Source organism: Mytilus edulis, chromosome 5, assembly GCF_963676685.1.
Source record: "Mytilus edulis chromosome 5, xbMytEdul2.2, whole genome shotgun sequence".
NCBI lineage: Eukaryota > Metazoa > Mollusca > Bivalvia > Mytilida > Mytilidae > Mytilus > Mytilus edulis.
Window position 1 is genome coordinate 45,523,793 of NC_092348.1, and position 13,700 is coordinate 45,537,492.

Consider the following 13,700-nt stretch of genomic DNA (forward strand, 5'->3'; position numbering starts at 1 on the left):
AAAATTGTTAATTGCTGTAAAAAAAATTGAACCCAATAAGTAAGTTTGTGACATCCAAAAAAAGAAGTAAATAATAATGAAAATTAATATTAGAAAAGCAAGTACTTCTAGTAAAGAAGGACGGTCATTCCAACTGTATATGAAATGATTTTCAAGTTTTCAGTTCAAAATTAACTCTTTTATGGAAAAGGTTCTTCAAAATTACGTTTTTTAGTGTTTAGGATTAATGAAAGTTTTGTTTTAAAAAAAATTCAATTCTGAAAAGTTAGTACCATTGAGACATTTTTTTCCAATCCAATAACGTAGTTTCTAACAAATATAAACAGTGTGCATACATATTCAAATCTGGTGTCCTTAATTATCTAGTTTTATCTAGTGTGTTTTCATTATAATTCAGTATATTCATTGAAACGAACGAATGGTTTTGTACAGGTATAGTTTTATTTAACCTTGACAATTTTATCTTAAAATAAGTATGTCAGGTTTATTAATCTCGTGAGGTCTGTATAAGTAAATTATAGAAACAACATTATGGACGGAAGAAGGTATTTTGAGTACATTGTTGTCGGCTGTGGGGGAGTTGGTAGTGGGACATTATATTGGCTCTCGAAAAAAGCCGGTATAGGTACGTATACGCTTGTGGTTTTCTATGTATTTTCAATTCCAGTGATAGACATAAAGCCATAAGACATAAAGTTTAACTTAAAGTCGGTTTATATGCAATACAAGTATAAACATAAGCTATGGAAAGCTTTTAAAACTACGGAAGCCGATAAGGGACATTAAAAAAAATTATGTCGGACATAACATTTCGTTATCACGACATCGCTATGTCGTAATTTCGACATCGCTATGTCGTTATTTCGACATAACATGTCTTAGATACGACATCATAATGTCGTTATAACGATATATTATGTGGAAATTACGACATCACTATGTCGTAATAACGACATGTTATGTCGAAATAACGACATCGATATATCATTATAACAACCTTAGCCTTGTAACTTTCTGAGCATTGAAACAATATCGGAAACAACATTTTCATCTTTGTTTTAAGAACCAATTATCAAAATTGAATCAAACTTGATATACGTGTGCACTATAAGGTCATATTCAAGTAGTTTCAAATTGGTTAAAACACATGAGAGCCGAGGGACCTTAAAATTTTTTTTAAATATTCTTCTCAAGAACACTAAAATGACTGAGTTTAAAATTAGTATAAACATATATTGTGTACCTAGTATCCCATGTCTTTAAAAAGAGTTGTTGCGTTTGATATGATCCGAAGTTAAATATGGCCGACAGTGAGGACAAAGTTTGTATCAAAGTCCTATTGTAAACATATTCATTTTCTTTTTCAGAATGATAAACTCTGAATTCAATCAAACTTGATTGATATTAAAGTTAGTTACGCTATACATTGTATGTCTGCACATGATATAACTTTATTTCATAATCAAGTCGAATAGGACCATATAAATGGTGATCAATTGAGGCTCCTTGGATCCTCTATTATATTTGGCATGTATGTAGCAAGAAGATGTGTTTAGTACTAGATGGGTAATGTGTGATTTTGCAATTGCTTGTCGTCCGTCATCGTCTGTAGTTACCGTTTACTTTTATTTCTATTCATTCTACTAGTATTGCCTTTACTAAGTATCAGTCTCCATATTGTTGGTTGCCGGTCATAATCGACGGACGACAAGTGATGACAAATACATGTAGCAACCCAAAAAAATGTTTTAGAGGACACAACTCGGATATGGTTTAAACTGATTATTCTTATATTTTCGGCATAGGTCCATTTTTGTAATGCCGCTACAAGGCAGCACTCGCACCCGCAAAGTGGAAAGGGATTAATATAAGTTGCAAAACTTGTTTCCCAATCCTCTATAATTAAATATGTTTAAACTAAACTAAATTTTTGTCATGATGAACCCTCGACAGTTTTGGGATTAATGTAACGGTTTTCAAGATATTATCAAAAAACTAATGAGTGCCCATTATATCCTATTTTTCAAGTTAGTAACAGCGGCTGTGCTTTTAAGGGGTCAAAAATCGACGCACGCCTTTTATAAAGGAAGCATTCTATAAGAAAAAATCAAACTACCTTTGAAAGAATTTTGCACAGTAGTTTCAAAGGATATTTAAAAATACACTTACGACAGACGACGACGGACAACAAGCGATAGCAATCGCTCGCATACCACTTCGGGTACTAGACACAACTTCTTAGGATGCTAGGCGAAGGTCAGGGGATCCATTAGGCTCGAGTATTAGGGGTCCAAAGTTTAACGCAGGCTCCAATGGAAAAAGCTTTGAAAATCTTCTTTATATAAGAACTATCAGGCCATATTGAACCAATCTTAGAGAATGGATGATCCTTATATAATAAGGAGTAAATACAAAAAAAAAGATGTGGTATGATTTCCAACGGGACATATCTCAACAAGAAACCAAATGACACAGACATTGACAATTATAGGTCACCATACGACCTTCAACAATGATCACAGCCGATACCGCATAATCAGCTATAAAAGGCCCCAAAATGACAAATGAAACACAATTCAAACGAGAAAAACTAACGGCCTATTTTATGTACAAAAATAAACAATTAACAAATATGTTACACATCAACAAAAGACAACCACTGAGTTAAAGAATTGGGAAAGACACATACATAAAGAATGTGGCGGGATTGAACATGCTAGCGGGATCCAAACCTTCCCCCTAAGTTTGTAGGTATATTTGTCCTGGGGAACAGTGGTTAAAAGAACTTGGGGTTCAAAGTTTTAATAAGGTTTCAAAGGGGAGGACGCTTGAAGAAACTCATTAAGAACCAACAATAGCAATGCAGTTATAATTTGCATCAATTCTCAGTAGTACATTAAGATTCAATTGTGTACAAATGAAGGTACAGAGGTCCGTGGGTCTGAGCACTATGAGTCAAAGCTTAACATATTAGTATTCATTGGGAAAAGCTTAAAATTCGTCTTATTCAGAACCTGCAATGGAAATGGAGGACTTCATTATTTACAAAAATCTGTACATGCCAAACATAATTAGAGGCTCCAAGGAGCTTGAATTGCCCCCGTATTCAACTGGGTCTCATTTGACTTGATTGTAAAATAAATTCCTCTTATGTGCAAGCCTTGGGGTGCAAGTAAATAACTTTAATTAGGCTTAATTGCTTATAGTGTTCATTATTCTCTCTAAAAAAAAAAGATGAATTTGTTTTCGTTACAAACTTTGCCTTTATTGACGACCATTTTGAATTCCCTATCTCTTCAAAAAGTAAAAGGTTAAACTATAAGGTTGTTGTTATTTTCACATAGAGGTCAGAAGTCTGGAGTTCAGTGGTTGTCGTTTGTTGCTGTGTTACATATTTGTTTGTTTTCGGTCTTTAAATTATTTAAACCGATATTTTTCTCGTTTGAATTAAATTGTTAAATATCTGTCATTTCGGGGACTCTCCCTCTTCTATCCCTCTTTTATAGCTGACTATGCGGGGGCTTTTCTCATTATTGGAGGCATTATGATTATGATGACCTATAGCTGTTAATTTGATTTTATGTGTCATTTAGTCTCTTTGCAATCATGATACATATTCTCTGATATATATATAGCGATCGATGTCGTTATTAAAACATAGTGATGTCGTAATTACGACATAGCGATGTCGTAATAACGACATGTTATGTCGTAATAACGACATGTTATGTCGAAATTACGACATAGTGATGTCGTTATTACGAGATGCTAAGTCGTAAGTACGACATGAACAAAAATTGTAATGGCCCTTATCGGCTTCCGTATAAAACCGACGGAGCAACAATAAAACAAAACATACATATCAAGTCATGCATTAAACATATAAATCAAAAGGTTATATCAGTATGTAAACATGTAGCACACAAGTTCTTTAAGCATCTTATATAGACACTTATAAACATTCATTAACTTGGCATTGCACAAGGTTATGTTTTTCTCTGACTGTCTATGACGTCTTTACACTAAATCCATTGGATGTTGGAGGTGTAAGGATTTATAATTTAGTCTTATAGATGCATGATTTTTTTATCAGTTGTTAGTGGCTTTGAACTAGCTGTTAACTGCGAGTACTCTCATATAATGTCTTTTTGTTGTTGGTATTTTACATGTACCCAGCCACGTTCACTTGTATTTTTATCAATCTGATGAGTAAAACCTTTTTTCAACTGATTTGTATAGTTCATTCTAATGTTATTCTGTTATACCACTGTCCCAGGTAAGGGGTGGGTTGGGATCCCGCTATCATGTTTAACCCCGCCACATTATGTACGATGTGCCTGACCCAAGTCAGGAGCATGTAATTCAGTGGTTGTCGTTTGTTTATGTGTAGCATATTTGTTTTTCGTTCATTTTTTATATAAATAAGGCCGTTAGTTTTCTCCTTTGAATTGTTTAACATTATCATTTCAGGCCCTTTTATAGCATACTATGCGTTATATGATGGCTCATTGTTGAAGCCGTACAGTGACCTATAGTTGTTAATTTCTGTGTCATTTTGGTCTCTTGTGGAGAGTTGTCTCATTGGCAATCATATCACATCTTCTTTTTTATATTAAGTATATACATGCATATCACACTATGTGTATGACAAACTTGTAATGGTGAATGTCACATAATTGCATGTAACGAATATATCGATCTAGCCATCATATACCTTCCATATAGGAACCCCAAGGCTTGACTATGTATAACAAATATAATGCTCCTTGGACTTATCCAGTCGACAATTTGACATGTTCGGGCTGTACACATCTTCTTATCGCATAGAATATGCAATCACTAATTGTGTTGAAAATTGACGTTAACGAGAACTCTTAAGCTTGTCACATTAAAACGAACCCTTGTAACAACTACACTGTTTGTGAGATATTCGTGTATATATTTTGATGCAAGGATACATTTCTACTGTGTCAAACGTGCTCTCATTTTGTGACTGACAGTAACAATGAAAAACCCGTCATGTCGGGCGAACTTAATGACATTTAACATGTTATCTATAGTGACAGTAGTATTGCAAAGTTGTTCTCTTCCTTTAATATGAATGCATTTTTTGCACTATGCACATGGCGAGCAAGGTTCTTACTCCCTCAGGAAAAGTTTACCTCAGATGAATATCGCATGTTTTGGTACTTGTACATTCTTGGCTTTCATTTTTGTTATTAGAGCGATTCTGATAAAGGCAAACCAAGCAAATTACTTTAGACGGATAACACTTATAGTGTTTGACGAATAAATCCGTTTCAGATTTTTAACAGAGGAGATTCGCCAAAGGTTTTGTGCACCACGAATTCGAGAAAGACAGCAATTTAAATCACAACAAAGATATCTCATCACCTGCAATGCAAAGATATTTGTATGAACCGTGTAAACCCTATTATAGTAAATATATTTCTTTTTGTCTCCAGTAAAACTATGTTACTCTACTACGGTGTAATATCAATTAGGACCAATATGTTTACATCTGAAAAACAATTCATGTCAATATCAAAAATGATTTGTATATACATATGCACATGCATGGTTCTACAATCTGTCGATACCTGTATATTGGCCTTGCACAAGATCATGTTTTTCTCTGACTGTTAATGACGTGTTTTTACTAAACTGATTGATGTGTACTGATTGATGCAATAAACTTGTCTAGTGATATATCAGGGGTGGATGCATGATTTTAAGGGTGTAATTCAAGAAATGTCAATAAAACCTGCCGACTTGAAAGATGCAATTTTTTATGTTGACGATTTTAATGCTAAAAAGATTCCATAAATAGGTAACGAAAGAAACTAAACAAAATGACAACGATACATAGATAATAAAAGACTAGTAGCAGTTACTGACATGCTAGCTCCATACATCAATTTAACTGATTGAAAGATTACAAAATGTATGTCTTCATCATTTGAATATCAAGCACAATCCCTCCCGTTTGGGGTTTAGTGTTGTACAATCATTAAATATATGAGAAGAACATTACCCATGTCATGCCAACAACTTGTTTTATAATAAATGTGTTTATTTCCGATGCAAAAACCCTAAAAAGGGAACTTTTATTTGGCGATACAGAGGGGAATACGCCCTCATCATCCTCTTGGATCCAGCACTCGCATAGGTTACATACACCAGCAAATGTAATTAGAAGCGAACATGTACCAGCGTTGTTACTCACACTGTACAAAAACATGAGATTATTGATTACTTTTATAAAAGAGGGACGAAAGATACCAGAGTGAGAGTCAGACTCATAGACAGATAATATACTGACAACGCCATGGCTAAAAATAAAAATAAAACCAGACAAATAATAGTACAGAAGACACAACATAGAAAACTAATCACTAAGCAACACGAACCCCACCAAAAACTAGGGGATATATCAGGTGTTCCAGACGGGTAAGCAGATCCCTCCACATGTGGCACCCGTCGTGTTGCTTATGTTATTACAAATCCGGTAAATAGTCTAATTCGGTAGGCTACATTCGTGAAAAGGGAAGGGTATTCTAGTTTCGACATAAGGAACATATCCGACAACAGTCATTCCATGGCGTCCGTGCAATTTACGAAAGGATGATTTGAACTTCACCATTTGGAACTCTTGTTTTAATAGCTTTCTTGTGAGTAGCAATCCTCTATTAAGGAAATCATGATAGTAAATACAAGCCCAGGAATATCATATCAATTGGGAGATATATACTTCGTATGCAGGCGCTGCTGGAATGTTGCTACATAGAAATGAAAAGTTCACAATTGGGAAGCTGAAATCATCTGTTTTGTTGTAAAGTTTTGTTTTCAACCGACCCTCATTGTCAATTTCTAGATGTAAGTAAATGTGATGCAGACTTAGCTGTATCTGTAGTATCCTTTATCTCTAGTTCGATGGGATTATTTCGTTCAAAAAAGTCACCAAATTTATAACTATTGCATGATTTTAACAGATGTTCTCGGTCTCGAACAGTTTGAACTTGGACACCATAATGGAGGTTCACAGGATCACTCAAGGATCATGTAAATATACTATTGTGAAGGTTTTCTTTATACATATAAGGAGATATGGTATGATTGTCAATGAGACACATATATTACCAGAGACCGAAGGATGTAAATATAAGTCACCATAGGTCTTAGTACGGCCATCAACTATAGGCAAACTTCATTCCGTATATTTAACCATAAACGGTCAGGAAGACAAAATGAGAAAAGAAAAAAGGGGAAACTTACGAGCTGATTAAAGCTAAAACTAAGTATGACAAACAGCAACTTCACGCGTTTTTCATTTGATTGAATGCTTTAGTTATTCGTTCTTTGGTATTTTTTTTGTGCCATAGGAAATATTGTAAGCACACACTTTATATTAAAACTAATATTCAACGGATAACTGTTTTAATAGGCATTTGAATTGCGTTAAAACGAAAAGGAAAATTATAGAAAATTTCATCATATTAGATAAGAACTCTGACATTGTTAATGAAATCAATCTTGAACTAATATTGCACAGAGTGTAATTGTCATATAGTTTGATTTGTGAGTGTCTTAGATCTTAAGTATACTTTTGAAAAGTAAATCAAAACCCTTTATACATGTGGTGCGTAAAAACTAAATTCTATTAATCATTAATATGTATAGTTTGATACAATGATGCGCAATGCAATTTTTTTTTTATCTTTACTTACAGACGATTAGCTTACCACGATAACAGATATACTAAACTTACACCAGATACCTACACAGCGTAAGTATTTTATAACACATAATTGGTATGCGCAAAATAAGCATGCATGTTAATATGAGTAATAGAGCAACCGTTTAACTTTAAAGAGAGAGGGGCGGGAGGGGGATTCTTAGTTACACATTTATTTAGTTTCTTGACGCGATTATTTAGACTATTTTTTTACAGTAAAATGTACGGGGGGAGGGGGGGGGGAATTGTAATCATAATATTTTTTATATTTTTTTTGTCATCTGCTTGATCAGAATTGGAAAATAAACACTATCCCCCTTTCACCCCTGGAATTGAAATGGTCGTTCCCTAAGCTGTCAAAAAGGGAAATGGAGTACATTCTATTTCTTTTTAATATATATTGATACACATCGGTTTGTTTGATGAATCATAAGCGGGCCTGGACTGGGTCCTTACTTTTTCTATTCTTTTTTTTTGTTTGTTTAAGTATAGAATACGTAGTTGTTGTTCCATCGGGTTATATTTTTTTTCATAGGAGTAACATGTGTTTTTATATATGTATCATGGATTTTTTAAATTTTTTAGTTATCGTTAGGTAAGAATTTCTCAATTGTTATGGTCTCTTACTCTACCCCTTTCCCCCGAATATTATCTCTCTCTTTTAGCCTCTGCACTATTCTTTTGTTTTATCTATTGTATATCTTTTGGCCCAGCTTTCTGTAGTAAAGATCCGTTATCCTCTTTTCTAAAACCCCTATCAAGACGCTCGTATATAATGTCAATGTAATAGAAAATGTTCACTCAACAACACGGTTTAAACTCTGGACCATTATTTCCAGGAAGCGATAGGTATAGAAGAAAACCACGTACTTTTTTGTATTTTTTTTTTTTGGGGGGGGGGGTGTCAATCTTTTCTCATTTCATTTATCTACTTGCTTTTAATTTACAAAGATGGGAAGCAGTAGAGAAGGAATCCGGTCTACAGTTAGTGTATAACACAGGAGGAGTGCAATTTACCAGAAAAGACGAAATGTCTCACGTCATCGACGCTTATGCTAAAGCAATGACCGAAAATAATATCAGGTATTTTTAACGTTACAAGTAATTGTTTAATATAATTTTTTTTTCTAGATATGCAAATAATTCAAGTGTGCGCAAGTGGAGAGAGTATCGAACCTTTATCTTACTTTTGATACCTTAGTTACATAAACATGTTCGTTGTTATAATCATATAAAAGAAGACTAAGAACCTCTGTGCAAAGACACTACCCAATACATGTATTTATTTTCCCGAAGGCTGGATGGCCGAGTTTAAGTAATGCATTACTGTATCTCTGGACTGTGCGCACTGAGTTAGTGAGTTCGAATCCTGCCGGTTGCAGATTTGCTCTATTCTAATATCAATAGGTTAGGATTATCAGTGTTTCCATCGAAGGTCGGTGGTTCGGACAAGCAAAGAAATAACACAACAGTGCTGAAAGTGGTGTTAAACTCCAAGTAACAAATGCAATCAAATAACCAAGTGTCTGAGACAAAAAATTGCTATATGATGTATATGATGAGATTTTTTTAAGCATATCTATTTAATCTATATTTTGTCAGTTTTGAAAGACTAACGGGAAGCCAGCTCAGAGCTAAATTTCCACAGTTTGAAATAGATGATACTTACGACACAATTTATCAACCAATAGCTGGACTCGTAGATGCAGCTCTTGCAAACTCTGTTCATATTCAGCTTGCTAGAGCCAATGGAGCTACTGTTTTAGAACACTGTCCTGTCCAGAAAATTGAAAAGTTGCCTATTGGAAGAGTACTGGTATGTTGATGATGATAACATTTGCAGTAAGCGAGTTGTCTTAATAAAAAATATAATTAAATGTTATTGTTTTTAGGGGGCGGGGTTGCTAATGTTTTTTTTCCTTCTGATCAAGTAACTGTATTATTGAGATATTTGCGTTAATGCAGCATCAATAAGATAACATTAATCTACTGAATCATACAATTTGGTAGGAGAACCAACTAATTATTTTTGTTTCAAAATCTAATTGGTCCAATAAGTCTCAGCGTCTTTACTATATACATGTATAAGAGAAGTATCTTTATTCCATTTTAGGTGCAACTCAGTTTAAATACAGGCAACAGTAATAACAATTAAACTCAGTTTAAGTCTACTTAAAATATAAGAAGTGGAATTGAAAACCTATAAATATAGATGTTAACTTTAAAGAAAATGTTTCAATGTATTAAAAAACATACTTGTTTGTAAAAATAATTTTTAATAATCAGTAGTAATTTATATTTTATTAAAAGATACGAACTTTTTGGACTCACTAGAAGCATTCGGACATTTTGTTTAAGAAGGAAACGAAAATCATATTGATGACATATATTTGACAATTTAAGGAGAATTGCGGGTACAAAAATTTCGGCCAAAAAATAAACATTTGTTTTTTCTTGCATTATAAATTTGATTTATTACACTATTAGATATAACTGTATGACATGGTACCACATTCAACCAGAAATATCGATTCGGTTTGGCCCAGATGACTTTTAAAATGTTTATATCATTAAAAAAAAAGCTCCAAATTATCTTCCTTTGGTGCAAAAATGCCATTTTTTGGCTTTAAAATTGAAATAGCTTTTTTAACTCATCGGTGATCTATACTTTTTATTATTGTTTTCAAATAAGCTGTACATAAACTAAATATTTGTAAAAGTTTAGCGATTTCTGTAATTTAGGTCTTTTTTGTTTTTGTTTCGATATTAGCTCTATTTCTCCTATTAGTTCAACAGAAAAAAAGGACATTAACAAAAATGTATGCTTCTTTCGGTGGCACATTGTGAGCTTAAATGAACGGTGACCCCATTTTTTAATTCATTCTTCTATTAAGGATAATTTTATTATTATGATAGAGTTCATTTATAAAAAAAAAATATAGCGAAATCTTATATTAGGAAAAAAAAATGATTTACTCCCGCGAGCCCCATTAAACATATAAATATAGGGCAAATATGTAAAGATACATGTAAGTTTCTACTTTATATAGTCATGATGGTAGGGTTGCCAATAAGAATGTTAGTTTGAAGTATTTCAACAGTGTACAATTTTATCTTATAATATTTGATTATAGAAAAAACAAATAGAAATAAAGCAAGTCGTCTTGTGTTGTGTAATTCGCATTGGTTTAGATAATTTGTCAAATATATCACTTATCCTTTCCAGGTACACACACCAAAAGGGGTATTTCAGTGTCGTCGTCTAATAGTCACTGCTGGTGCTTGGATAAACCATGTTCTTGGATCTATTGGTGTCCATGTACCCGTTTATGTTACTCAAGAACAAGTCACATATTTTGCTACACCAAACGTAAAAGATTTTACAAAGGCAAAGTAGGTTGAAATTATAATCAATTTTGAATATAAGAGAACATTTAATATTCCGAGATCGCACTGCAATCTATTGGTCTTTATGTGGACTGGTTATACTGTGTCCGTATGATTTCAGAGCGTAGTCAATGTAGTATACGAGGTACATGTACCCAGTACAAATAAACATTATAAAGTATATACGTTAGTTGAGTTCTTATTGTAGATTAAACAACAATTGCTGAATACTTTACTTACAAAAAAATTGCATACATGTGAAATTTATCCTTTTGTTTGATATCTTTAAAATGTTGCTCTCACAATTTATGTTTTGTGTATCTTAACTTGGGCACAATCCGTGCCATTTATATCCTTTCATCCTTTATTTCTCATTTATTTGAAGGTACCCGATATGGATTTATCACTCACCTAAATACGACTTTTATGGGATGCCAATGCATGGTAATTCAGGTAGCAAAATTGGGATAGACGCTGGTGGACCAGTTGTTTCCGTTGACACACGGAATTATGAACCAGACAAGACAAGAGAACAAGCTTGTATAAAACATCTGGAGAGAACAATACCAAGGGTAATATTGTTTATATATCAGACAAACCGTCAAACACATGATTTCTATCCTTTTATCGAATGTAAAAAATGATACTATAAAAAAAAAAGAAGATGTCGTAAGATTGTCAATAAGACCACTCACCACAAGAGACCAAAATGACAGTATAGACAAATCTGATAAGAAAAGAAACCAGAAAAGAAAATAATAGCACCCGAAAAAAGACCGAAGAAAAACAAATAAAGAAAAACAACCAAAACTTATTGTTAATCAAAAGATTAGACATTTGAAATAGCTATTGCACAGTATGTTCTAAAAAAAATATAGTATAACACATTGTACATGTTGTATAATAAGTACATGCAATCATGTATATTTAAGACTCGAAAATAAGAATCTATTTATATTCAATGTATATTTTTTTTTCTCCTCTTTACAAATGAATAAATATTTTTAGTCCCTAGGACCTATAATGTATACTAAGACTTGTCTCTACACAATGACACCGGACCGTCATTTTGTTGTGGATGATTGTTCTAAGAATGGATGGGATAATGTGATCGTCTGTTGTGGAGCTGGTCATGCGTTTAAGTACGTGGTATACTATGTGATTATGTAGAATTATTAGAATAAGTAGGAAAATAGGACCATTTATGCGAGAAAAAAATCATTAATTATTTTCCGTCATAATAACATCACATAGCGAATTAAAAAAAAAAGATACTGCGAAGTAATATTAATATCAAGAATATGACGAGAGATAAATGAAACAGGCCCCACAAAGTCACATGATGGTCTCCCATGATGATTGAACTATAAGCCGTCAACATACAATAATCATCTAATAAATTGAAGAAATACTATAGAAAAATTTGTATTTACTCAATAGCACAAATACCACAAGACTGTAGGAAATGACAACAGTCAACACCATACATGTAATAGTGAAAACTAAACATATCATCCTTGTATATATATGTATAAAATTGAAAATGGAAATGGGGAATGTGTCAAGGAGACAATAACCCGACCATAGCGAAGATAACAGCAGAAGGTCACCAACGAACTGTGATTTCGTTTGTTTTTTTAATTTTGCTTTTACTCTTACTACATATCCTCAAATAGGATGAGGTTTCTGCACATGAAAATAAAACAAAACATTACTAGTAAAACATGTTGCGCTAGTGCCAGTTTATCTGAATCATCCGTGCTTTTTGTTATTGTTTTGTTGTTGTATGTGTACAGTTTGTTTTGAAGGAAGTCAATAATTGATGATTGATGTTGTTACTGTACTGTCCAATATGTTTTTATAATTTGTGTTCCATTTGTCTTTCGTTTATTTAATTGCCTACATGATATGGACGAAACATATGGAAAGTGTACACTTCATATTATTTAATTTTTTTTTCAGATTTGCCAGTCTTTTAGGAAAAAAACTAAGTGAAATGGCAATAGATGGCAAAACCAAGTATGATATTTCGAAGTTTAATATAGACAGAGAAGCGATCACAAACCCTGACTGGACACCAACATTATACATGGGCACTGGAGGAAAAGTTCCGACGAAGCAGAGCTCAGCTTCGAAACTGTAATAGTTTGAACTGTGTATTCGATGAATAATGAAATATAATTGAACTTTACAATTTTTTCTAAACAATAATTTAAATAAAAGGATACAAGAAAGAAGGTTCAATGACGTTTTGATTTTAGTGATTGGTGCATTCAACATTTGTAAAAGCATAAACGGCATAACCTATAACAAACAACAAGCCTTAAACAAACCATGTATTGTCACTGATGATATTTGGAACCGAAATTAAACTCTGCAACCCCGCAAAAATTTCAAAGACTAACCGAACATTCTAATTTCAGTAAAGTTATAAACTAAAATGTAAACATACCAACGATAATTGTCTTTGTAGTTATAAATGAATATGTAAATGTGTATCATGTGTATCCAACCGAATTAAAACAAACTGTCAATGCAGTTTAAGAATTCAATCTTTCTTTACAATTATTTGATACAG

At 33.1% G+C, this 13,700-nt stretch overlaps 1 protein-coding gene across 1 annotated transcript; it reads left to right on the plus strand.

The window, feature by feature from the left end:
* Window positions 1–431: 431 nt before the first annotated feature.
* LOC139523798 (monomeric sarcosine oxidase-like) lies at window positions 432–13,356 on the plus strand. The gene is made up of 9 exons (XM_071318081.1): window positions 432–625; window positions 6,993–7,062; window positions 7,730–7,786; window positions 8,687–8,818; window positions 9,338–9,551; window positions 10,962–11,128; window positions 11,508–11,694; window positions 12,131–12,264; window positions 13,085–13,356. Exons 1-9 carry the CDS (start codon window positions 532–534, stop codon window positions 13,263–13,265), a joined length of 1,236 nt encoding a protein of 411 aa, XP_071174182.1. The 5' UTR covers window positions 432–531; the 3' UTR covers window positions 13,266–13,356.
* Window positions 13,357–13,700: the final 344 nt, after the last annotated feature.